Source organism: Athene cunicularia (assembly GCF_003259725.1).
Source record: "Athene cunicularia isolate RWA chromosome 1 unlocalized genomic scaffold, athCun1 chr1_part2, whole genome shotgun sequence".
Taxonomy (NCBI): Eukaryota; Metazoa; Chordata; class Aves; order Strigiformes; family Strigidae; genus Athene; species Athene cunicularia.
The window spans coordinates 58,414,049-58,439,747 of NW_020799092.1; the positions used below are offsets into that span (position 1 = coordinate 58,414,049).

The 25,699-nt window shown below is 36.3% G+C and overlaps 1 protein-coding gene across 18 annotated transcripts in view; it reads right to left on the bottom strand.

The window, feature by feature from the left end:
• The window catches only part of CADPS2 (calcium dependent secretion activator 2), a 252,497-nt gene that overhangs the window by 166,001 nt on the left and 60,797 nt on the right, over positions 1 to 25,699 (bottom strand). For all 18 annotated transcript variants that reach the window (XM_026868446.1, XM_026868444.1, XM_026868436.1 and 15 more), the window contains exons 3-5: positions 21,522 to 21,602; positions 19,008 to 19,244; positions 14,965 to 15,086 (exon numbers count right to left, since the gene is read on the bottom strand). In XM_026868446.1, the coding sequence (XP_026724247.1) occupies positions 14,965 to 15,086; positions 19,008 to 19,244; positions 21,522 to 21,602 (440 nt within the window). The remainder of the gene's footprint in view (positions 1 to 14,964; positions 15,087 to 19,007; positions 19,245 to 21,521; positions 21,603 to 25,699) is intronic.

Consider the following 25,699-nt stretch of genomic DNA (forward strand, 5'->3'; position numbering starts at 1 on the left):
CAGCTGCCAATATCACAGCAAATGACACAAGGCTCACAGCTCAATTTCGTCATTATTTATTGTGGATTACTAGAGCACAAGCCCTGTTTCTTTGGAGCTTTGTGTTTTTGCAGATGTATCCTTCCTCCTACCATTTGAAATCAGAAGCTGGGAGAAAGCAACCAAAATAGAAGCAGTATCATGTTCTTCCAAGAATGAACCTGGGTATGAGAGACCCAATAATCCAGACAGAAATTATTTATATGCATATCATTATTTTATTATGCATGTTATTAATGCATCAGGCATTAACTGAAGAGGAAGTTAGAAATTACAGTGTAATGAAAATGTGTAATATCAAACTCCCAGCTACAGGCAAACCCATACAAACTCCTGTTAATAACAATCTGCAATTTGCATTTTTCTGTTTTGTCAATACAAAATGAAATGTAGTAATAAGAATGGCCTTACTGTCTGTATTTTCACTGTCACACCCACTAATAAATTTTTGTCTTGTTAAAAGTAAAATTCTGAACTGTAAAGACTGTGCCATGAATATAACAAGATACCGGGCACTCAACATTTATCAAGGGTGATCCAAAACAAAGCGTAGACTGAGTAAAGCATGCAGGTGTACATAAGTTAGCCTATTTTGAATTACACTTTACTGTTCTGAAATCAAATTATCTTGGTGCTCAAGTTCTAACAGCTTTCAACTTCCTTTTTTTTTTTTTTGGTGGCTAATTCTTTTATGACACCTCCTTGGACTCCATACTGTAATTTCTCATTTAAATTTATAGATTTTATGTGCTAATATAATTATATATACTTGGTTTCTCAAAAATTTAACATTTTTCTTCTAAAACACATTTTTCCTCTGTCAAATCCATTTATTAATATCTATTGAAATGCTAACATTTCCTGTTCTTACATCTGATAATCTCATTGGAGTAGCTGTAGCATACTCCATATAAATATATATATATAAATATATATATATATGTATATATATACACCTCATATATATATATATATATGTATATATATACACCTCATATATATATACACACACACACACACCTCATTTATTTAAATCTAAAAGCTAAGCTGCTAGGTACAGATCAGACAAATATGTATTTTTCTTTTAAGGTTGGGGTTGCATCCTAATATTTTTTCTGGAGAAAATACAGTACTTCTCATAAATGTCTTTCTGATCCACAGATTAAAAGTCAACCACCATACAAAGGATTGTTTGTATTCTTTGTAAAACTGAATAATTTTTCATTGCTTAATTGAACAATATTTTGACTGTTTTTAAGTAAGAACTAACAACGTGGCCTCCAGAATGTGAGCACTGTATAAAGTTACCTTTCTTTATATTTTAACTTTCAACAACAATAACAGTGAAATATTTTCTGCAATAAAATAAATCCTACAGCTGAATTTACTTTTCATACAGAGGAGCAGGTGAACCTGTAAGTTGTAATTTGGTTTTCTGTGAAAACAGAAGGAAATCGTATGCACTATTTTGTTCTGAGTCAAAGTATGTTGCAGATAATTTATTACAAGCTTGCTCTGCCATGGAGATACTGAACTGTGGAAGAGCGTGAAGGAAGAACGGGCAAATTAATTCACCAAATTTCAGAAATTTCTATTTATGAAAAGTATATCTTTAGTACTTCTTAACATAATAGAAAAATTTAATGCTTTATATTTCTAATAGCATATGTTTTAACTACCAAGTTTATATAAGCAATGGAAACAACAAATCAGCCACTTTCACACATCTGGAGGAGCTGTTCATTTATGAGTATCTGTTCAATGATTTTTGCTAACGTGAACAATTTTGGTGCTGAATGAGTCTAGATGGGAAGTGCAGAATATTTGTCAAAACAAGTGTGGATCTCATGCATTATTCATATTAAGTTAAAAATTTCCCATTATTGTGTTTCAGGATTTTTTTTTAATCTTCCTGGAAAAGTAGTCAAAAGTAACGATAATTTCAGTGCTAAATGTTGCAGTATTCTCATTGTGCTGCCAGCTGCAGCCCGTATAGTGTACTTGAGACCTAAGCCCACCAACTTTAAGTCTAAAAAATACCCCAATCCTGCCTCTCCAGGCTCTCATTTTGCCACATCATTTTCCTTTGTATACATAATTTTTCTGCTTTCACCTACTCATTCTCTTTACTATAGAAACTACAGTGATTTGATGCTTGATCATCTTCAACCATAAGCCCCAGTTTTTTCACTGCTGTAAGAGGTACGTGGGCTGATACTGTAACTAGTGACAAAGTGCTTTGCCAAAGCTAATTTCCCTTCACTGCAAAAGTACCCACTATCAACAAGGAGGTGGATGCTTATTTCGGACAAAGATTTATCACTGTTTCACAGAAGCCCCTCTAACCAAATTTGGTTTTCTACTTCATTTTGGAATACACTTCATATACTAGAAATAGCAGCAAATTTCTCTCTCAGGTTTTCTACTCTAATCATGGTCTCTGTTAGTCAAAACTTTTCTTTATGAGATCTTAAGTCTCCAGTATTACATAGGAGTAAATGCTATAAAATGTATTATTCTAAGGAAACATCTAGAAATTTTATTTTAGCCCTATTTATTGGAACATTTCCTTTCTGACAAAGTCTACAGAATTTTGAACCATCAGGAATTTCTTTTCCTCAGCAATTAGGAAAGATTCTCTTTTTTGAAACCAATACCAGAGTGTATTAGTCTCCTTGGTGCCTCCTTTTGCATCTTTCTAGGTTTGATTCTTGGTTTAAATCTACTGCATAAATCTAACTCAACAGGTTTCTTAATTCTTCATTAGAATTAGTTGCCAGGTCTTCTGAAAGAGTTTTATTTCCTACCCATACAGGAATATGCTACAGAGCTGGAATGAGCAGCAAGACCCACCAAAATGGGTTTGTTAGGCGTTCAACTGGTCCACAGGACTAAGAGATTTACCAGAGCTTCATCTTTGCATATCTCAGAGCCAGACTGGAAATACAATGTTCACGTGTCTGTAGCATCTCCATGTCTCAACTATTTCACACGAATCTATAACAGCTTTGTTGTTTCTACTTTGTTTAGAAACATACTTTAACTATAGAAAAATAGGTATCTATCATTTTCAGGTTAGAAATCATGCAGTGCAAGTCATGAGATGAAAGGCCAGGAAACAAAAAGACACATGAGACAGCACCTCCCTGACTCATCTGACTACACTGATACTAGTTCAGAACACCTTAAATTCAGGTCTGACAAAAATTCTGTTGTTAGTGAAGTAGTGTGTGAATGGGGAATTTATGAAGTGTTGCATATTACTAACTACAACTGCATATATACAGACAGAGAGACAAAAAATGTGTGAGAGCAAGCAAGCCACTGTACCAGCAGTGCAAGATACCGCACAGTGATCTTACAATAAATCTTTAATTTAACAAGGAGGCTTCATTCAGCCAAACAAAAATAGAGTTAAACCCATACGTATATGATTCTGGCTTTTTTATGGAGACTCCCAAAGAGAATATTAGTTGGTACTAATTGCTGCTAGTTCTTCTTCACTAATAATTGGACAAAAATAGTAAGCATTTCCTTTGTTCCTATGAACACAGAAATACCCATCCATTTGGCAATGACTGACACCAGGATGCTATGCTAAAAATCATGGCCTTAACACTAACAACTGTCTCATACAACCCAAAGGCATGTTTATTTTCAGTCTGTTGCTTGCCTTACAAAATAATGTGAACATTTCAGCTTCTCCCTTTGATGAAAGTTCTTGAAAAAGGAAATGTTACTGCACAACCAACAGTAGTTTATTATGCAGCATGAAGGATTTAATACAGTAATGATTACTCCTTAAATGCAACATTACAACTATTATTTTTTCACATATATATATATATATATATTTATGTATGTATTCTCCATTATATCAGTGGGATCTGGAATTCATGTTTGAAATCATAAGGGAAAGAATTTGTAAGTTTATATCTTTCTATAATGCTTATAATGTGGTTTAGCTTGCAAATATTTTTCTTGGGAAAAAAAAACCAACACATTTTCCTCCATCAGAGCAAGCACATCAAACTGCAGCTGAAAGGCAATGCATAAAATTCTAAACAAATCATAATGCAGAAGCACAGACAAGTCCACTGCTCAGGTAAACTAAAATGTGAGCTTGGCTAAGTATCTTGGCCTTTCATCACTAACCTCACCTAATCTCTTATGGCCTTGACTCTTTTGTTCCCTATGTTACTGCAATACCACTATTTTATGCAGAAATCTTGCTGAGAACTACAGAGCCGTTGTTTTACAATCCCTACTACAGAAACACTGATACTTTGCATAAATACTTTCAGGGCTGTCAGCTAGTGAGGAGCATTACAATAGTAATGGTTTTAACCTTGAGTTTCCCATCAAAACCTTCCTAAAACTACAAAATACAGATATGAGAAAGACATTTTTTTTCTACAGAGATGGATGGCAGTAAGAAGAATTACAGAAAAAAGGGAAATTCTGGTATAAGGATGGAAAGCCATACAATTGCCTTTAAGCGTCACCTTTGTCTGCACTACTGTATCTCTTTTTTTTTTTTTCCTTTTACTATTTCTCATTTATTTCCATCTATATGGAAACTTTTGACTCAGCACACCAGCAGTTTGAAACACAGACTAACAAGCCATCTCTTCAGAACTCCCCTAATAGAAAAGTTGGTGTTTAGCATCCGTAGCTACATATACTAAGTAGCCCAGTGTTCAATTTCTGAATGCAATGTCAAGTCACTAGTATAGTCACTCAGAAAGAGTGAATGCCTTTTTTTTTTTCTCCCTGTAGATTCAGGCTTTCAGGGTGGTTGTAACAAAACATTGGCAATCCCTTCTTGGAACACTGCTCTGAAGAAGTGATAGCTCCGAATTGGACGGTTACTTCAGCAACAGCAAGGACTCAGTGTCTTGATGGATAATATGTTATATTGTAAAGTCCCTTTGCACATCTAGGCTAATACGAAAGGAAGAACAAAATAATCTGGTCATAGGGTTTTGCTTTTGGTAAAAATAGTAACTGTTTTAAGTAAAGGAATTAACAGAGTTCACTCAAAATTACTAACCATTTATCACAGACCTAACTGGCCTAGACACATTCATGTATTTCTTTTGTAACATAAACCATTATTAATATCTGAAAAAACATTACTTGTAAATAAAGACAAAATTATGAATAGCTTTGCTTTAAAATTAATAACTATCTAATACAAACCAGAAAGAAAAACCAGAAGAAGTTTTCAATACATAATAAGAAACTGAGTAAAACCACTCTTTTAGGCTTTCTACACTGAAAACGATGAAAGTGCACTCTAACACTACAGAATGCTATTTTGACAAGTACTGTCATCACAAACATAAAACAGTATGAATAAATTATTACTTAGTCTTGGTTTCCCATCTCATTTTCAATACAGGCAACCAAGACAAGTCAGGGTGAAGATTTTCAAGGGTGTAACAAGACTGACACACTGCCAGGTGTTGGGAACCATTGCTACATATTGTGTGAAGAATTCATGAGAGGCATTAACTCCTATTTCCCACTGAATTTCAAACCCAGCTAGGGGCTAGTGATGGACACAGAAGCAAGCTATGGTCATTTATGCTCTTGAAATTTATATATGCATATTTACTTCACTTTTGTATTGAAAAATATAATTATGAATGCATTGCAACATTGTTAAAAGTTGCAAATCCTATTTATTTCATGTTATTTAGTATTTGTGTGACACTTTAAACCTTCAAATGTGGTACAAATGTTGATAAAGTGACCATACTTTGATGAAGCACATAGATGTTGTCATCTCAGTCTGAAGATATGGGAAAACAAATCACAAAATAGACTGACCTATCTAGGCCTGCACAGTCTACCAGGGAAGGCCCAGGAATCAAATGAGAAAATTTCGGTATTCCATCTGGCATCATACTGCTTCTCTTTTATTCTGAAACCCTTTTTACTCCTCTTTGTGACTCCTACTGTTCTTATCAGCTGTCCACATTATTCTGCCTTTGTTTCTGCTGTCCTCCTACTCAGTTTGCTGATATTGCTCTCAAGAAGGAACATTAACGTGTTGTGGTGGTTTGACTTTGGCTAAATGCCAAGTACCCACCAAGTCGCTCTATCGCTTCCCCCCCTTTCCCCTTGTTTTCTCTACAGGGCAAAGAGGGGAAAGAAAATGAGATAGACCAACCCCTGCGGGTAAAACAAAAGCCAAAGCAAAGGTCCACGCGTGGAAGCAAAAAAAAAGAAAACAGATTTATTCTCTCCTTCCCATGAAGAGGCGATGTTGGGCCTTCTCAGGATGCAGGGCTCCCATACCCATAGTGGTTGCCTTGTAGGACCAAGGGTGACCCCACCCCCTTCCTCCTTTCTCCCAGCTTTATACTGAGCAGAGGTGACATGGTCTGGAATATCCCTTTGGTCAGTTCGGGTCAGCTGTCCTGGCTGTGTCCCCTCCCAAGATCTTGCCCCCCATCCCACTGGGGGAAAAATGTCAGAAAGATCCTTGGTGTAAGCGCTGCTCAGCAGTAGCCACAGCACCAGGGTGCCATCAACACCCTGCCAGCTCCCAACATAAAACACAGCATGAGGGCTGCTATAGGGGAAAACCAACTCCAGCTCAGCCAGACCCAGTACACCTGTAGGCTCATACCTTATATGCTATGTAGTTATTAAGAAATTTAAAAATCTATGTTTTTTTTTTTTTTTCCTTCATCTGTTCAGTGGACTATCCTGTATTCTAAAAGTACTGGACCTCTTGACACCTCTGAGGATCAATGCATGTGCTAACAGAGCAACAGCGAAGAGTCTGCCCATGGTGGGGTGAAAAACACCATGACATTTGAAAAACACATGACATTTTCTGAGTGTCATGAGCATCTGAGATACACACAGTACTCTTAGCCTGAATACGACTTAAAAGCAAAAACTTTTAAACCCTTTTCCTCAACCTTTCTCTTCACTCAAAAGAACAAACCAAGACTAAATAAAATCATAAAATATGTTCCTGAATTGAGTAGTCAAAGATTTAGGAAGTATTTTGAATGTACCTGTATTATATTGCTTACAACAAATAAAAACAAATGTTTGAAAGGTCTGTTGAAACCAAGATACAAGAATAATGTATTCTCAGAATGTAAAATGGGACATTCAGATCATATCAAAATTTAAAAGGAGTCCAAATGAATTATTTCCATGTCAACTATTGCCACTAAACAATTAAAATTTCTATAGATGAGGCAGGTGCAGATCACTTTGAATGACAAATTTCAAATCCAGTTTACTAGAGTATTCCAGAGGAGACTGGAGGTAAAATTTGAGGTAATCCTTCCCAACTACATCCTATTTCTGACAGACCACCATCCCTCTACATGACAGTTTACAGGCTGTCTTTGCCTTCATTTTGACCCAGCCAGAGACCAGGTAGCCATGTTAGTATAAGGCTTAGCCTGATCCAAAACATTTTTCCTCTAAGCGAGATTTAATTGGCTTTGGTTCAACCCCACACTATCTATAGTCAAATGCCTTCCAGTTTGAAGCTGGATCGCACACCTATAGATGCTTTAGTGCAGTGTTAGAGAACGCTTATGTCTGTCTGCAAAATATTAGTCACATTTGCTGTGGATCAGGTGGGATTAGGTGGGAATGAGAATGGGAACAGATATATCATGTACAGCATGTAAGCAGTTTTCTTCAAGCCCTGATTGTTATAGTGAAAGGGATTAACAGCAGGACATGCATCTTCAAGCCCCAAGGTTTCCAAAGTGCACTATGAAATAAAACCGGTATCAGTCTTACAAGAGACATGTAATGTCATTATACATTTTAAAAGAAGATAGTCACCTCAAAACAGCTATTCTTTCCAGCAGTGATAATAGATGAGAAGGGTTAATATTCCAACTCTGAAGAAAACCTATTAGTCATAAAGCCCCATCCCACCAGCTTTCTGCCTGGGGTCTAAGTGCTGCAGCAGAAGGCAGTTCACCAAAGCCACGGTCTTCAGAAGTGCAAACATCACACCTGGGCATACATCTTGGTTGCTTTCAGTCAATCATTAGCATGCTGAGCACACGGGAGCAAGGAGAACAGCCAGGATTTAGGCAGAACAATCAAAAAGATTAAGGTGAAGAAAATTTAAAAAAGATACGACCTCATGGCAGAAAGATTATGTTTATTGCTAACTATCCAAATAGAGTAGAGATTACAACCAACTTTAATTATCACTTTCCTTCTCTCATCCTAATTTCTTCCATGCCACACTTGTCTTGATCTGACAAGTGAATATTTCCTTCTAAAACTGGTGGTTTTCACAAGTCCCTTAGGTAGACAGACTTACAAAAGACTATTTTGGCGGCAGTTTATCATAGAATCCTCATAAAATTTAGGCTGGAAGAAACCTCTGGAGGTCATCTAGTTCAAACCCTGTTCAGAGTAAGGCCAGTTAAAATCTGGTTGCTCAGTTTATTATCCAGTTGAGTTTCAAATTTCTTTTAATATTAAGAACCTGTATGTAATTCATATTTCTCTACAGTAAGATAGATGAAAAATCTCTTGGACAATATAAAATAGTAATCAATGACAGAACATAGCATAGAAACTTACTTATTTTAGAAATTCTGTCTCTTTTTCCTGTGGATATCACATTGCTCTTTGTATTTGAACTGATTAGGTATTATTTCCTTTCTTTGAAGAAGGAAGTAATTGATCAGACATCAAGAATAACTGAATAAAATTTTCATGTAAATTTTCAGCTGAATCCTTTTTTTTTTTTTTTTAGGCCGAGATAAATGTCTATTTTTTTCTTCTCCATCTTTTCCTTTGCAGAACCAAGAAAACAAGATAATTTCTTACTTGAAATTTCTTTTTTCCTCTTCACAGCTGGATACTAGACTGATATATATGGTATTTGCTCATAGCATCCAATTTTTTGAAAGGTAATTTCTTATACCTTATTTTGTGAATTGCTCCAATCATGACAATCCAAAAAAGAAAGACTTATGAAAGAACAAAGTCACCTTCATATGACAAGATGAAAATCATGATGGAATTTTTCTTTTAAAGATATAAAGATGAATTTTTGAACAATTTATAATAATCATTAAGCAACTCAATCAAACCTAGTTTATGAAAGCAGATACACTTTGATTCCTGTCATGATCCTTACTCTACTGGCTTTTCTAAAATTCAAAAATACTTATTAAAGCATGACACTCATCTTCACCAAGTTTTCAACATTGTCCACAACAACATAATTATGTCTCTTGGACTTTAGCCTTTGAAGTGTTCTGACTAATAATACACAGAGGTTTTTTTAACATATAAACTCACTTTTGTAAATGGTACATCAAATGTATTTATGTTTTAAAGAAAATAAGTCTAGATGCCAAAAGAAGGCTCAACAATTTTACTTTGTTATCCTCTGAAAGATCAGTCCTGGATTTCACAGCACTTACCTGTTAATAAAAGACTTCCAGATATAATAGTTAAAAGAACAGGTAAAATCCATCAAGTAAAAGACTGTTCAAGAAGCTAAATCCTAAGAGCATTTATCCTCAGTAGATATAATAGGAAGTGTATGAACAAGTTAAGCACAGTTAGATCAGGCACCATGACATTGCAATCTCATTATCCCTCTGTAATAAATGTCATGTGCAAATATACTCATTTCAACAACGAACAGCAGACGAACAGCAGAACAAAAAAACCACACCCTAAAGAGAGCTGTTGGCTTGCCAGCAACAGTCTAGTTTGGTTACTGCCTATCTGATCAGCAAACAATTCTGTTTCCATCCCTCTTTTCTTTCAATATTTAGTCTCTATTTTTATACTTAAGACTCAAATCAGTATGAGGCAGGGACAACTTTTTCATTCTACTTTTCCTGCTGTTCAAGAACAGTAACATGTATTCTTACACATGTAAACAATATAAGGAATGATTACTGAAAATTAACAGTATAATTAAAGTATTACTGACCAAACTTAATCTCACTTATGCAGGTGTATCAGACACTGAGCAGCAGCAGGTAGGAAAAGATTCCTTTTCCCTTCAGAAATGTCATCTTTGGCTATATCCTCAAAAATTCTAATAAAAAAGTATTATTTTTCATGAGCGACCATGTCATTTAAGGAAATTCTAAATTTTAGAAATTAAGCCTTTTTTTTTTAACTTAAACTGTTCTATGAATTTTTTTCTAAGTAGTTTTTAATTATTTATCCATAAGTTCTTATACTTCAAACAATTTGCAGAATTAACGATAGTAGAATATTGCAGAAAAATAACATGAGCAGCATTTACTTTATTTGTGCAGTCTTGACCAAGTTTCTCTCCCTCCTCTGGTCAGGTATTTAATCATGTATTCTTCACATACTCCAAATATATAATAGCCCTTTTTATAAGGGTATGTAATTACTGGCTGCAAAATATGATCATCTTATTTGTCTTGTTTACATAAAGAATGTCCTGGCTCCATTAAAATTTTTTCATCATGCAAGATATGATCCTTCTCTATTGCATAAATATGTGACAACAGAATGTCACTTGTAGTGACAGAAGATAGCATATTCCCATCCTTTATCCTTAGGCATGACTATACACACCCAAAAGATGACACTTTCAAGAAACCACATTATTTAATATTCTGACTGAATAAAAATCAATGATAAGAAAACATATGGACACCAGGCTCAAGACACAAGACTAAAAAGTAAGCCAAACCAGTAACATTTGAAAAATGAAATTAGCACTGGATTTTTCCAGATGACCTCCTGTGGTGCCACAGCAACAAAGTTATGCAAAGCTTCATACAACTGAAGGGGTCCTCTGAAGGCTCTGCTTACTGATCTCTGGCAGAAAAGGTCACAGGCTATGTTGGAGGGATTTTCAGCAGAGCTAAAAGGCAGGAAACAGTTGGAAGGAATGAAGAAATATTTCACAGGCAGTAATAAAAATTTTATAGGGTTTGCATGTGAAGCTGTGTAACTGATCTGTTTGTAGAACTGCCCAAGACTTAAGCTCAAACTATATTGTTCTATAGCATCTGTGGTTTAGAATAACCATTGCTACTCAGCAACATGCATATAAACAGTGCTTTATTTGGCTTGTTAAAGAAGAAAATGAAGCACTTCAATATAAGCTCACGAGATTATTATTCAAAGCGAGAAAGTGGACAGGGGTTAAAAGCATTAAGAAACCAGAAAATCTGTCTTACTGATAAAAACTGCCTTCCTCTTTGGGACTCTAATTAGGTCACTCCCCTTTAAGAAAGAACATTGTTACCAATTTCCTTATTACTCTTATGGTAGCATTCAGGAATTCAGAAGAATACTTAAACACATATTCATAAAAATAATTGAGCAAATATTCAGCATTTTGGAACAGTGAATAAATCCTGAATTAAATCTCTACTTAACCCATGCTTCCATTAATCTCGACTCTAAGGCCACAATGGCTTGCACTACATTTTGAAGCATTCGTCTCAGTATCTCATTTTCTCGTTTTCACTGTCAAAGCTTTTGAAACTTCTGACTGAGTAGTAGCATCGCACTGCATACACTGATGAAAAAAAAAATAGGCATAAATAATTCTTTATACTGTTTCTTTTCACAAATGTAGCTACCAGTTCAAAACGATAAACCAACTACAGAAAATTTGTCTGACAAGCACATGATTTGGAGCTCTTGCCAGCAGTCTCCCACAGTGGCTGGTGGTAAATCATTCACTTTTCATCACTGTCTCATTCTATGCTTAGTACGAGAGCTTTGCTATCTTTTTCCAGCTGCATGTCCTGTATAAAATCTGAAGTTATGTTCTCATTTATCTGGGATTTGTCAGTGGAAATATCTTGCTGCTAATGATTTGAAGAGTTGAGCTGAACTACAGTTCTCGATTTTTAAATTTTAAATTTTTTTTTTACAGTGAACTTTGTGTTTTCTCCTCCAGCATTACTGATTAGTTTCCTTCATATCAGAATGACAGTGCCAAAAATTATCCCAGTAAGGAGCCAGCTCCAGCAGCAGGCAAAGTAGGCTGTAGCCTAGGGCAGCTGACAGCTTGTTTCTTCTGTATCAGAAAAGAGATGAGAGGTGGATTGGTGTGCTTGACCAGCTGGTCACTGGCCTCTACTTACATGACTTTGCCTATTGCTGCCAAAGGACTGAGATAGAAAGGAGGCATCTCTCTTCCCAGTAGTAGTACCATTACTAACATCAACAGAGGCAGAAAGTCACTTCTGTTTTCACCTCTTCCCATACCTCCTCTTTGCAGGAGAACATCCAACCCTTCACTCAGTGACTGATCCTCCTCATCATCCCAGCAGGTCCCTATCAAAGAATACTGATGAGTGCTGAAAGAAGCAGTGGGGAAGAGGAGGCAGATGACTGTGTGGGGAAAGGGATGTGTTAGTCATAAAAGTAAGAAAGGTCTTAGAAGGACTGGATGCAGGCTGGGATAGGAGAGAGAAAGAGACACATTAAGTCTTTTGAAACTTAGGGACTCCTCCCTGCCTATAACAGTATTTCCTAGGCTCTCTTCTACCAGTGCAATTTTCTGATTAAACTCTGCCAAGCTCCCTTAGTTCCCTCTGCCACCAACCAAAAAATAAGCAATATTGCTACTGTCAAGAAAACCTGATTTGGCTCTAACAGAAAAATTAAACTGTGGAATAAAGGATCTCCCATTCCATAGGCAGCTTCCTCCATCTTCTTTACTGTTTGCCCACAATTTGCTAATTTCATGCTTGTCTAATTTAATATTCTAATCTGTTGCCTCAAAATACATCTCTATAAATGCTTATAAACTACATGTGTCTATATGCTCATAATCATACCGTATGCCAATGTCTCTTAATTACTTGACAGAAATGGAAAACAGTACAACTCAAAAGAGCACAAGAACAACATAGATTTTAGAGCTCTATCAGCTGCCCCTACAAGTTATACTGCTTTGCAGAACAGCAGGTCAACAGCACCAGTAACTCCCATTCCTGTCCTCCCATTGTATGGTTCAGGGCATGCCTCAGTCTTTCTAAAGATGCATAATTTTTTCCATACAAATCCACATGCATTTGGTACATACATCACTTATATGGAATAGTCTGTAACCTGTCTTTCTCCCATATTCAATCAATTCATATCTATGGAGCCTGAAATCTTCTAAATCAGTTTACAAGCTCAGAGCAGGTCCTAACACTATCCCTTTTCCTAGAAGCACTCCAGTTGTTCTCCTGTTGACTTCACCTACTCTGGAACTTCCTTTTCACAGTTTCTACTTTGACAGGTAGGAAAATCAAGTGATCCGTTATTAACTTTTACCAGATGTATCTATACACAATCCTTACAACTGTTACCCTAACCTGCAGCTCTCAGTATGTAATAAGTAAACCATGAACTGACCATGAACCAAGCCTGCCATGTTTTGTTCACCATTATCTGGAAATCGCTAGAGAGAAACAGACCCCTTAGTATCTACAGACTGTTTTCTGAAAGGAGAATAACTGTGCCAAAGAATCAAGTATTTGTGTATTCTATGTGATTTAGGGAGATTTGAAAACCCACACCAATCATGTGAAAGGTTAATCAAGCATTTAAAACAGAAGCTATCAAGAGTGAGGAAAAAGAGAGATACGCCATCAGAAGAAATGGGAATCTTGACTGTTATAGTAGGCAAAAGTTGGCTGGCACTTGTTTCAAGGAACAGTATGACAGCAACTATGAGTCTAAAGACAAAACAGCTTAGAGACATGGTCTCCATGAGAAAGCCTTGTGACTCTCGTGGGACCCCGAGCCACCAGAACTCCCCAACAGGTCCGCAAATGAGCAGGGTATGTTGCATACCCACTTATGACCTTGCTTCAGCACGTATATCTGTGTGTCTTTTGTGCTACAGCTGCTTTTAGAAGTTTCTCACATAGTACATGCAAATGCTAAGACTGAGCATTCCTATGCCCTGGAGAAGGAACACAGCCAGGAACTGTGACAAGTGAATTTTACATCTCATCCCACATACTTGGAGTTCTGCAAAGCTGTTTGAGTATGTTACTGGAGTAGGTTGCTTGGAAAGGAAACTTGCTGCAAGTAGGAGAAAGTCCACCAAATGAGATGTCCTCCTCCTCCAAAACCCAGAAGCAAATAAAACTCTGCCTATAATTTTGCTTAACAGAACTCTGTATTTGTGCTCTGAAAGGAATAGAAACTACAATCCCAACTGTTGAAGGTGTTTTATCAGATACTGTAACAACTGCAATTTTTAAATTGTCTTTCACAAGGCACACTATGGTGCCAGTAAAACCCCAACACACTGTCTGGAAAGTTCTCTACAAAAGATTCCAAATGACATTTTAACAGAGAAAAGTGTCTGAAATCAGTGTGTAGGTCAAACAAATCAACCAAAAAACACACTTAATTTTCTTCCTCTCTGCCACTCTGAATGGTTCAACTACAGATGGCATGATGTTATCCCCCTCCAAGTTAGTTTGCTGACTGCCTCCCTCAAAAATTAATTGAAAGAAGTGGATCCTATAATTTAAAATGAAATAGGCTCAGCAGGTCAGTAAGCTTTGTCAAGATTGATTACTGAGTATTGATTTCCACCAATTGTACAAGTTACACTCCACAAGGACACCTGCACATTAACCTAGAATACTGAAACCACCTTAAGCTAACATCTAACAAGAGGTTTGTATTTTCAGAGAATGCAGTGTCTAGCTCTTTTCCTCACACATACATTCAATGGCATTCATTTGGACAGCATTCAGGCTTTGTATTTAATTCATCATTAATAACTATTATCTGTATTTTCATTTTTCAGACAGAATTTAAGATAACTACCCAGGAAAAAACTTCATATAACTAGCGCCAACTTAATTGTACAAACGGTCAGTTAGGTTCTCCCATAATATGAAGGAAAGAGATGCTGGATGTAGCAACAGCAGAGTGGCTTACTGTGGCCTGGAAGCTTCTGCTTGGTCCGTCTGAAGCTTCTCGCCCCCTTCTACTTCCATGGTGCAGTAGACAATTCGATTGGGAGCGACTGACTTTAAACCTTGTACTTCCATTATAACGATCTGAGAAGAAGAAAGCAAATAGTTTACCATTCATAAAACATTACATAGAAGAGCTATTGCAGTACTAAGTTCCATGCAGGTAAAAAAAAAAAAAAAAAAAAAAAAAAAAAAAAAAGTTGAGTTTTAATTTTGCCTTCTTTTTCTACTTTCAACAATATATAGTAAGAATTGAAATTTTTGCTCTGTTTCTACTTGGACCATGATCAAAAACTCATGCCAATCATAATTTAAATGCTAGAAGTTGAATTTGAGATTAATGTCTAAATACATGAGGAAATGTATCTTCTAAGCAGTCATCTAAACAAGTATTTATAGAGTGAATAGGTTACTAAGTCAGAATTTAAACAAGACAACAAAGTACACTGATGACATCTTGAAAGGTTTAATTGTAGTACTGTGACACTGAAGGTTGCAACCCTTGAATCTCCGAAGTGATTTAGTGGTCTGCTGAGCATGAAGCAGGTCAGAGCATTGCTATAAGCTGCTATAATTTCTTCCCCCCTCTATCTGTCTCTTCTCCCAGCTCAGTACTTGCAGTCAGGTTCAGTGTGTATATGGGGATGGGGGGGAGGAGAAAGGGAAAAAGCCACCTCCACCAGCTGTGCCCTGAGAAATTTTCTCACCAGGGAAATTCTGAGTTTGGCAGAACCCATAGCTCTAAACTACTCAGTTATAGCTCAGAAGAGCCAAATGCAGCACTACTTCAAATGCTCTCTGCCTTTTATAAACTTTACAGTTTGTCACGGTGTGAAATTATTGCAATTTTTACACTTCAGATGTTTCTAGTTGAGAGATTTGAGAGGAAAGTCAGGTTTCCCTGCTTGCTTTGGAAAAGCTGCTTTACTTTCCAGCCCCATTTTGGCCTGTGAGAAGAAACTGGGAAAAATGTGGTTCATTTAGTCAGCAGAGAAAAAACAGTATTTGTTTGATTGTTTTAAAGGGGAAAAAAACAATTACTACTTTCAGTCTCAACAGAGGCAACTGGTTTCTTAGGTCAGCAAGTAACTACTAAAATATTTTGCCATTAAACTGCTTGTGTATTTTCCAATTAGTTTTAATTGAAGTATGTTAAGCCAGGCTTCACCACTAGTTGTAAAATCCTTTGTACTTTAAAACTCCCAGAATCTTAGCAATAGTTAGATGTCTTGTAAAATCGCTAGTTTCGCAACATTAGTGAGATGACAGTCATTGATCATTTAGAAAAATTTTACATCACTCATAAATGATCAACACTGCCTATTACACTTTATAAATAATAACAGCAATTCACTGAGAATGACGTAATCACTTCTCTTTTCCATCTTTTGTGGTCCAGGAATTTACGTATTTATCAAAGTGATCATCAATCACTGAGAAAATGCAGTAGAGATCCTTCTAGCTGCCTATATGGTCTTTCCACATGCCAAATGTATGTCTTTGATCAATGCAGTCTCCATATTTATTAATTTTTATGTTGATACTTCTTTCCTTGAGCTTCCAATTTAATCGCTCAGTACATTTTTCTTTGGTAGCAATTCTGGATTCCATCAATAGAAAAAAATTTCATTAGGAAGGAAGGTGTCACTACCTTATTTACTAGCTCATTAGCTGATAAACAGCTTCCTAAATATTGCTTGTCTATTTCTGAAACTGTCCAACAGCTGAAGAACGTAAGTGATGAAGTCTTCTTCTACTACTTTGATATTTTATTTATTTATTTTACAAACTTCTCCAAAAAGGCTATCTGAGGCAACATCCAACTTCCAAAACCAGTCACTGATGCTTGCAGTGATGCGCAGGGATGTCTCAACTTAGACAGCAAGGTCCATTCCCACCAGAACATTATAAATGTTGCTAACATGTTTTGCTCTTCTGTCTTAATAACAACATACAGTGACAGCATGAACCCCAGCCACTTTCCCTAACCACCAAGAAATTTTCGTGTTCTTATACTCCGTGATAATGTTGAGACATGTTATAGATTTCCCATTCGTTCAAGTGCTTGTGCAGCAGCCCTCAGTGGGGATTTTGCTGCTTAAACTACAGTTTAATTAAGTCACATCACAGAAGACATGATATGGATATGTTTATATGTTAGTCAAGAAATGTGAAATTGTGCGCATATGACCTCACTTTTTCCAAAAATATTCTGTCTGAGGAAATGCAATCAGCTTTTTTTTAATTTTCTCATCTGCATAGAAAAAGAGCAGATCTTCCATGTTTCAGTCTAAATAACTATCAGCTCAGCTGTTTCCTTTTGCTCTTACAGCCTCTAAGATTTAGCTTTACAAGAGTAAGATACGCACATAATTGGCCAGCAAGAAATTCAGCTTATTTATTCACCACATTTTAGATTACTAACCTTGCAGAACATCTCTGTGCTTTATCAGTGAAAAAATAAAAAAATCTAAGTTCACCAGACCCAATAGTCTACATTTCTGGTGTGAGAGGGGAAGGACTGTAAACAAAGCAAAATGATTCCAAATTTACTAGAAATTATATCTCCTGTCAATTTTCATTTCATGATCATTTCAGTCTTTTTCTGGACTTTTCCCTCAAATATCACATTAGTACATTTTTAGTACATACTTAATATTTCTGTCTAGAGGCACTGAGAAAGCTTTTCTTTTTCTTACATCCCTCACCAAGCTAACTTTCTTGAAGATAGGAAACATCACTGACAGAACTTTTTCAGGTAATTTTTAGGTCCTTCAGAACTATGCTTTCTTATTGATATTCATGTTTTATTCCAGGCTTACTATTCCACCTGAGGCAGACACAGCACACATGATGGAGATGCACACAAGTTTTAAAACTGCTTCATCATTTCATATACTTCAGTACCAATGCCTGCACGCCAGTTTTAGAGGCTTGATTAACTAATACTTTCTGGTGTACGGAATGATATATCTTACTACTCTATGAAAGTTGATGTTGGGCTTTTACATTATTAGCTAGTGATAAAATTGCATACAGTGGGATAAGTAATTTCTCTGTTATATAAAGGATTTAAACTTTATCTGTCCATTTTTTACTTTTTAAAAATTCTATGGAAAGAAAAATTGATCTGAATTTTCAACATTACATGAAATAAGCAGATATTCGTTTCATTTAAGAAAAAAACATTGTTTAAAAGATAAACACTTTTTGTTTGTTTTAAACCATTTAATAATTGAAACATTTATTTTATAACATTATCCATTGTCTTAAATAAACTAAAGCCACTCCAAGTGCATAGCACAAGTGTGGCACCTTGTGACCAACAAATACACTATACACACTCTAGAAATGTTTTGATTCTATTATTGAAAAAGAGATCAGCATTTCCTTGATATGCACATTTGCAGAATTGGACCTGAGCTATGATGATGTCATCAGATATGTTTAAGTAACTAACTGTACTTGTGGTTTCCTCTTGAACTCAGTTGAGCTCTATATGGATTAGGACTGGATCCCTGAAGACAAGACTTCCTGCATAATCTCAGTACACATGAGCTAGTTTCTTGAGGAAAATGAAGAAATTTATAAAAGTTTGTCATGAAGAAATATTATTTTTAATTTATTCTCTAAATGGTTTCAATGAGAAAACATAACTTGTTTGTAAAATTCTGTGATTGAGTTCCTGATGACAACAGTGTTTCATTATTACATTCAAAAATATACTTAAGTATAATGTACTGCAATTCATTTAAAGTTATATTTGCGGGGGAAGATTCAACTGCCCACACTGCCATGGGCCTAAATGCAACTACTGCTGCAAGGGAAAAATGCATCATATAGCTCTATTCTAAATCATAATTATCAAAGAAACAAAGAATAATTTATTTCTTCACCATAAAATTTTAAAATTACCAGGGAAGGACTAACAATAAAAAAGTGTCAAGACATAGTTATCCTAGTAATTCAAACTGTCAACAAGTTTTCTGTTAAATATGTGATTACCTCTAATGTGAAGGAGAGGACCACATCAGACTTCGACAGTTGAACTTCATTTTCATCTCCTATGTCCAAGAATGCAGAGTTCTGTGATCGCTTTAACTTCTGCAGTTTAAATTCCGGCCCACCTTTAGACACTGGAAGACTTTCCAAATTTGCCATCAGCAAATTCACCGAAGACCGCAACTCTTCTATGTACATGTTCTCCATTTCTCTTGTTATGAATTTGGGGAATTTTCTTTCCTTCAAAGGTATATTTTAAAAGTTAGGGAGGAAAAAAAATCATCCCACATTATACATCATATTAATTTGTTGATTTGCTCTCAGTAAAGAGATATTTAATTTTAAAAAAATCTTGTGTCTGTGTATTATTATATCTTCAAAACAGTAATAGGAAGGCTAATCCCACCCCATAAATACAGCTAATTTTGACAAGAATAAATGTAATTTGAATCAAGAATTCCATCATATTCCTCAAAAATAGTAGATAAAACATCTCTTTGAGCAAGTAAAAAAAATAAAGGGGAATATATAAAAACGGAAACATTTCCCTCCCCCGAATCATTTAACCATAAACCCAGGTTGAATATGTACACATCAGATATTTCTAATACATGTGTTTTAAGTATGTCAGTTGAGAATATACCTTTAATGTTGCCTTCAAATATTTTATAAATTGACAAAATGAACTGTCCACTAATAATTTTGTTACTTCATCCATTTCTCATGTTACTAAAAATAATCAATCACATTTATGCTCCTAACATAAAGCTGTTAAACTGCAACCATGACATAAAATACCTATCACTGTTTATTTCTATTTAATAATAGGTCACTCACTTTGAAAATAATGCTGAATTATTACACAGAGATTTACAGAGATAATTTAAAAATCACCTTAGTCCTCTGTAGGACTTAGGTATAGTGTAATAGTGTTTAAATAGTGTTTAAACTGAGTGGAGTTCCTTAGGGGTCAGTACTGGGACCAGCACTCTTTAACATCTTTGTCGGTGACATGGACAGTGGTACTGAGTGCACTCTCAGCAAGTTCGCTGATGACACCAAGCTGTGTGGTGTGGTTGGCTCGCTGGAGGGAAGGGATGTGCAGTCCAGAGGGACCTGGACAAGCTTGAGAGGTGGGCTTGTGCAAACCTCATTTAATAATCAACAAGGCCAAGTGCAAGGTCCTGAACATGAGTCAGGGCAATCCCAAGCACAAATACAGGCTGGGTGATGAGTGGACTGAGAGCAGTCCTGCAGAGAAGGACTTGGGAGTATTAGTGGATGGAAAACTGACTATAAGCAGCAATGAGCACTCACAGCCCAGAAAGCCAACTGTATCCTGGGCTAAATCAAGAGAAGTGTGGCCAGCAGGTCAAGGGAAGTGATTCTCTCCCTCTACTCCACTCTCATGAGACCCAACCTGCATTACTGTGTCCAGCTCTGGGGCCCCCAGCATAGAAAGGACATGGACCTGTAGGGGTGAGTCCAGAGGATGCCACAAAGATGATGGGGGGCTGGAGCACCTCCCTTATGAGGACAGGCTGAGAGACTTGAGGTTGTTCAGCCTGGAGAAGAGAAGGCTCCAGGGACACCTTACAGCAGCCCTCCAGTACTTAATGGGGGCTACAGGAAAGATGGGGAGGGACTCTGTCAGGGATTGGAGTAACAGGACAAGGCGTAACACTTTTGAACTGAAAGAGGGTAGATATAGATTAGATAAAAGGAAGAAATTCTTTACTGTGAGGGTGGTGAGGCACTGGAACAGGTTGCTCAGAGAAGTTGTGGCTGCCTGGTCTCCCTGGAAGTGTTTAAGACCAGGTTGGATGGGGCTTTGAGCAACCTGGTCTAATGGAAGGTGGCAGGGAGGCTGGAACTAGGTATTCGTTAAGGTCCCTTCCAACCCAAACTATTCTATGATTCTATGATAATCCTGTTCAGTGAAATAAAATGCAAGCTATAGGAGAGAAAAATAGGCTTGTCTTCCAAAATTTACAAAAAAACCTTATAAATCTATCACTAAATTGACTTGCAAAACTCACTCATAGTTTGTTACTTGCAATACTAATATAACCATTATGAATTTAGTCCTAATCTATGTATGTAAACTATATTCTATATACTTTAAAGTATATCACCTGTAACCTGTTGTAAGACATAAACATTATCATTATACCCTAAGCACAGCATAATGCACTTTTGTATGTAAAAGATGACTTTTTTTAGTTCCAAAATACATAATCCCAAAGGTGCAAATAACATACACAATTTCACCACTGGACTCGCTGATGAAGAAAATGTAGGATCACAGAGCATATAACCTTCCAAAAAGAACTTTTGCTTTCTCCCTACCCCTGTTGACACAGATACTCTAGAGCAGAAAGAAATGCATCTGCCAGACTGTTTTCAACTGATCTTCTGCCTGACTTTAGAATTTGAAAGTGGAAACACACACGACGCATCATCCCACTCAGTCTCACATGAAGATACGGTTTGGGGTACATGAAAGCAACCACTCACCCTTGCCATTTGTTCTGCCAATTGTAGCCGTCCATCTAGTTCACGTCTGATCTGGGCTGCTTGCTCATCTCCGTTATCCAACTTGGATAGAAAACAAAAATAAAGTTAATTTTGAAAAGCATGCAGTGTAATTTAACTTTATAGAAAGTAATGTAGATGAAAACAGAAATGAATTGCACCCTTTTGGTCCTAAAATCAGTGAAACACTAAGCAAATACATGGCTTTGAGTGTTACCAATATGGAAGGAATGTAATAGGCACCAGTTACCCAAGGCAGTCAGGGTCTCTGAAGGGTAGCTGGCATTCCCTTGAGTTTTTAATACTCAGGCTAAACAGAAGCATCATTTCTTTATGAGAACAGCAGCTGAAAACATTTCTTCATGAAGCAGAAAAGTGGACTGACAGAATGGCTCAGAAAATGATTGCAAGGAAATCTAATTTTTGGTGCCATGAGTTCCTGCATAGGAATATATAGGTACAGGGAAAGAAAAGTGTGTGGCTACGCCTTCTAAGTATGGTATTATTTCACTCACATAGCACTTTTTCCCCAAATACTGGTCAACTGCTCACATCAAGGCATATCCAGTTTTTGAGATTCCAATATTTCCATACCTAGGAAACAGTCATGACTAAATGTCTGACTTCCATCAGGGAAGTAAAGGGGAAGAACATATCTCTGCACCTCAACAGAACAGCTGGGTCTCAACAGGAAGGAGACTCCCCAACTCATTTTTCACCGTTTACTTGTTAAGGGCTCTGTGTGTGTGTGTAGGTGAAGTGGGGCTTCACCTCAATCCAGTGAACCGCACAGCTGGTTAAGAGAAAAGAGTGATGCATCTGGAAAAGGTCAGGCACAACTTGCCTTCTTACCTGAATAAATGCCAAACAAGGACAAAGATAGGAGTCCCAGTGGTGGGCTCTCTCTAGTCCTTAGGGCTAACCACAGACATGACGCGAAACACTGATAGCACCCTAGTGCATTTAGTATGCGGCTAAGGTTTAAGGATACCTGAATTGCTCTTCACTAAAAATCCTTTAAGTTGATTAGGAATGTAAACTGGCAAAAATTGGTTCTCTAATTAAATGAGAACTTCAGCGAAAGAACACACAATTAGTTTGGTAAATGATTCATTACATTAAACTAAGGTTTTAAAGTAAGACTTCATCAGGCCAAATACACCATCTCCTTTTCAATGCTCCTCAGCTAAATCCATTAGATCTTATTGAACCAAGGCACTCAAAAATTAGACAACTTTTTTCTTCCAAAATCCAATTTAAAAAAAAGAACTATTAAACATACACTATCCAGTGTTTATGGGTCAATGACAGCATTATGCTTAATGCAAAATCTTACCCCATTTAGCAACAGGATGAGTTTTCCACTCCTAGTATCAAAGCTATGACAGAACATACAGTCTGTCACCTGTGCAATCTGGTGTCTCACAAGTTCCTTGCAGGAAGTGATCCAGACTACCAGAAAGCAAGAGAACAAAACCTGATGGCATCCCTAAAAGGGGCTCAAGTCTAAACAAGAGAATAGAAGATGGATCATATTCTAGACTGGAAGGGTCCTCCCACTACGCGTCTTTGTAAATCTGCTCCTAGTTTGACTGTGAGAATAAATGGCAAGAGTGTTCTTGATGAAAGCAAATAATTTAGGTTTCCCTAATAGAATTACAGTATTTCAAATAAATTCCCAAATTTGTATTCTTCCATTTCTTATCAGAGTAAGAGACGGCTTATTTAACTTGTCACCAAAAATATTTTTAACTCCTATTTTCCTTTGTATTATAACTACATAATTTTAAAAATTATTTATGTTTAATCAGTACAAAAGTCAGTCTAGTTTGGAAAACATTTTTTTTCCCCTTTCTTGGCTAAGAGAAGATCAACATGATTTTAATAATGTATCCCATGACAGACAATTGCTTGAAAAATATCTGCTTGAAGGTAATTCTGATGACTGAATTTTGATTTCTGCAAAAAGGAAGGTGTGGGAGAACAGAACAAATCTAAAACTGTTTTCTGTGTCAAGACACAATTTAAATGACTGCCTCTATTATTAACTCATTTGATGAAGCAAAAGCTCTTCTTTAAATGCTGATATTTAGTTATTTTTCCATTTAAAATGAAATGATTGCTTAAGTTAAAGAATGTGTAACCCTGGTTTGTAAATCTTAGCATTTTTTCCTATGCATTGCTTCCCATTATCTGTTTGTACTTGAGTACTTAAAAATGTGCTGATTGCCTTACTTATTTTTAAACTTCAGTCTTCTTCCTGAAAACTTAATACACTTTAATGGCTTTGTCAATGTATGTATGTAATGATGTTTTGTAAGGTATGGAAAGAAGCTGAAGAGGTGAAACACCAAAGAACACTGCTTTACTTATAGAAAAGAACCAACATAAGAATGATTGGTAGGTCATTCACAGCTGTCCTAATAAGAAGCAAAGTTGCTGATATTAGTATTTTTGCAGTATGCAAAATGAAGTGACAATAAGAAAAATAGTAACTTTGATGTCACATTCCATGCAAGGTCATTTTACTTGTTTTTATTCTAAATTCAACAAAATGCATGAGAAAACTTTGCAAGCAAACCAGTCAGGGATTATGAACGTGTAATCAATCGTACTTTATGTTATCTACTGAATCCTGAGCGATAACAATATTGAGTAGATTCTGAAAATGCAGGTGGTATTTGGAATGTGTGAGTTGTGCCCACTTCTTTTACATAGGGAAGACACTTGATACAACCCACGATATGGGTGGGAAGCTGTGACAAGGGTTAACATTAAGTGTACCCTGTGCCTTAATTTCTTATTTGTGGATCAAACTTTAACTGTACACACCTATGGAATACATAGCTATGACAACCACTGCATTAATTTTCAAACTGTTAGATGAAAACTAGAAAAGCATATGACACTGTGCACAGAAAGTAATATAAATGTAACGTTGTAAAGTAGCAACTCAGATTCTTCTCAGCATTGCAACTGAAATTTGGTTTTAAAAAAATCACTAATTGGTAATTACTTCCCACCCTTAAACATGAAGGCATGCTTTTTAAGAAAAGTTATAGCCTTAGAGATTATTTTAGAAAAAGGTACATATAAATTCCATGTAATAAAAAAATTTCAGTGTTCTGCAATGGTAGTATAGCAATTTACTGACTGCACCAACACTAGAGATGATCCTCAGGTCACTTAAACCTCACATAACCCATTAGTCAGTATTTTAGCAGCAGGGGACCTCACTACAGAAGACTCTACAGACACCAGAAACCTGTTTTCAGTATAAACCACATTAGAAGTCCTGACCAAACAAACCAATGTTTCCCTTAAATGTCACATATCTGGCCCCCAAAACCTGTAAAACCTTGGGAAAGACGCTGACTCCCCTTCTGAGGGCTAGTTAATTCATTAGGAAAATTTCCCACAGAGCAAGGGTATGAATAAGAACATCTGTGTCACTTGTGTCCTTTCTTTTTGCAAATATGATTATTTGGATTTTAAAAGCTTCTTCAGAAATATAAGTTGTTATGAATGACCACACTTGGGTGAATAAGAAGATACTTTTTATTATATATTAAAAAAAGGAGTGGTAGTTCATCATCTTTTTTCCCTATGGTGTTATATAAAATCATCTTTCTAAAATAAACATGCCACCGCTAGAAATCAAGCTATTCATTTAAAAATGTTTTTATTCATTAATGCATGAAGTTGCCTTTATTTTTTCTCACTCTGAAAAGGGCAATCATTTTTATTAAAAACTTCTTTATTAGTAGAGATGGAGTGTAAATGTCCTCAATATGCAAGCTGCCCAACAATTCTTATTAGAGGATTACTTCAGTCGCTTATATAAGTGTCAACTTCTAAAAGACAGACTGAAGTTTTCTACTCCAAATTTCTGCTTTAACAATTTCAACCAAAACACTCCACTGATTCTGAAGAGGCCAGGGAAGACAACGCAGTGCTTTATCCATAATAAGAAAAATGGTGACCATCTTGTCAAAGAGCTCTAGCACCATCTTGCTTTGAAGTAAGGATCTGAAATTTAACAGGGCCCCATCTGTGAAAATCAGCTTGACTCTGGAGAAGTTATGAATCTTTAAAAAAGAAACTTTGCAGCAGTCAGGCTACAAGCAGCCACTACCAGAGGGTAAATTAGATTCAGCAGT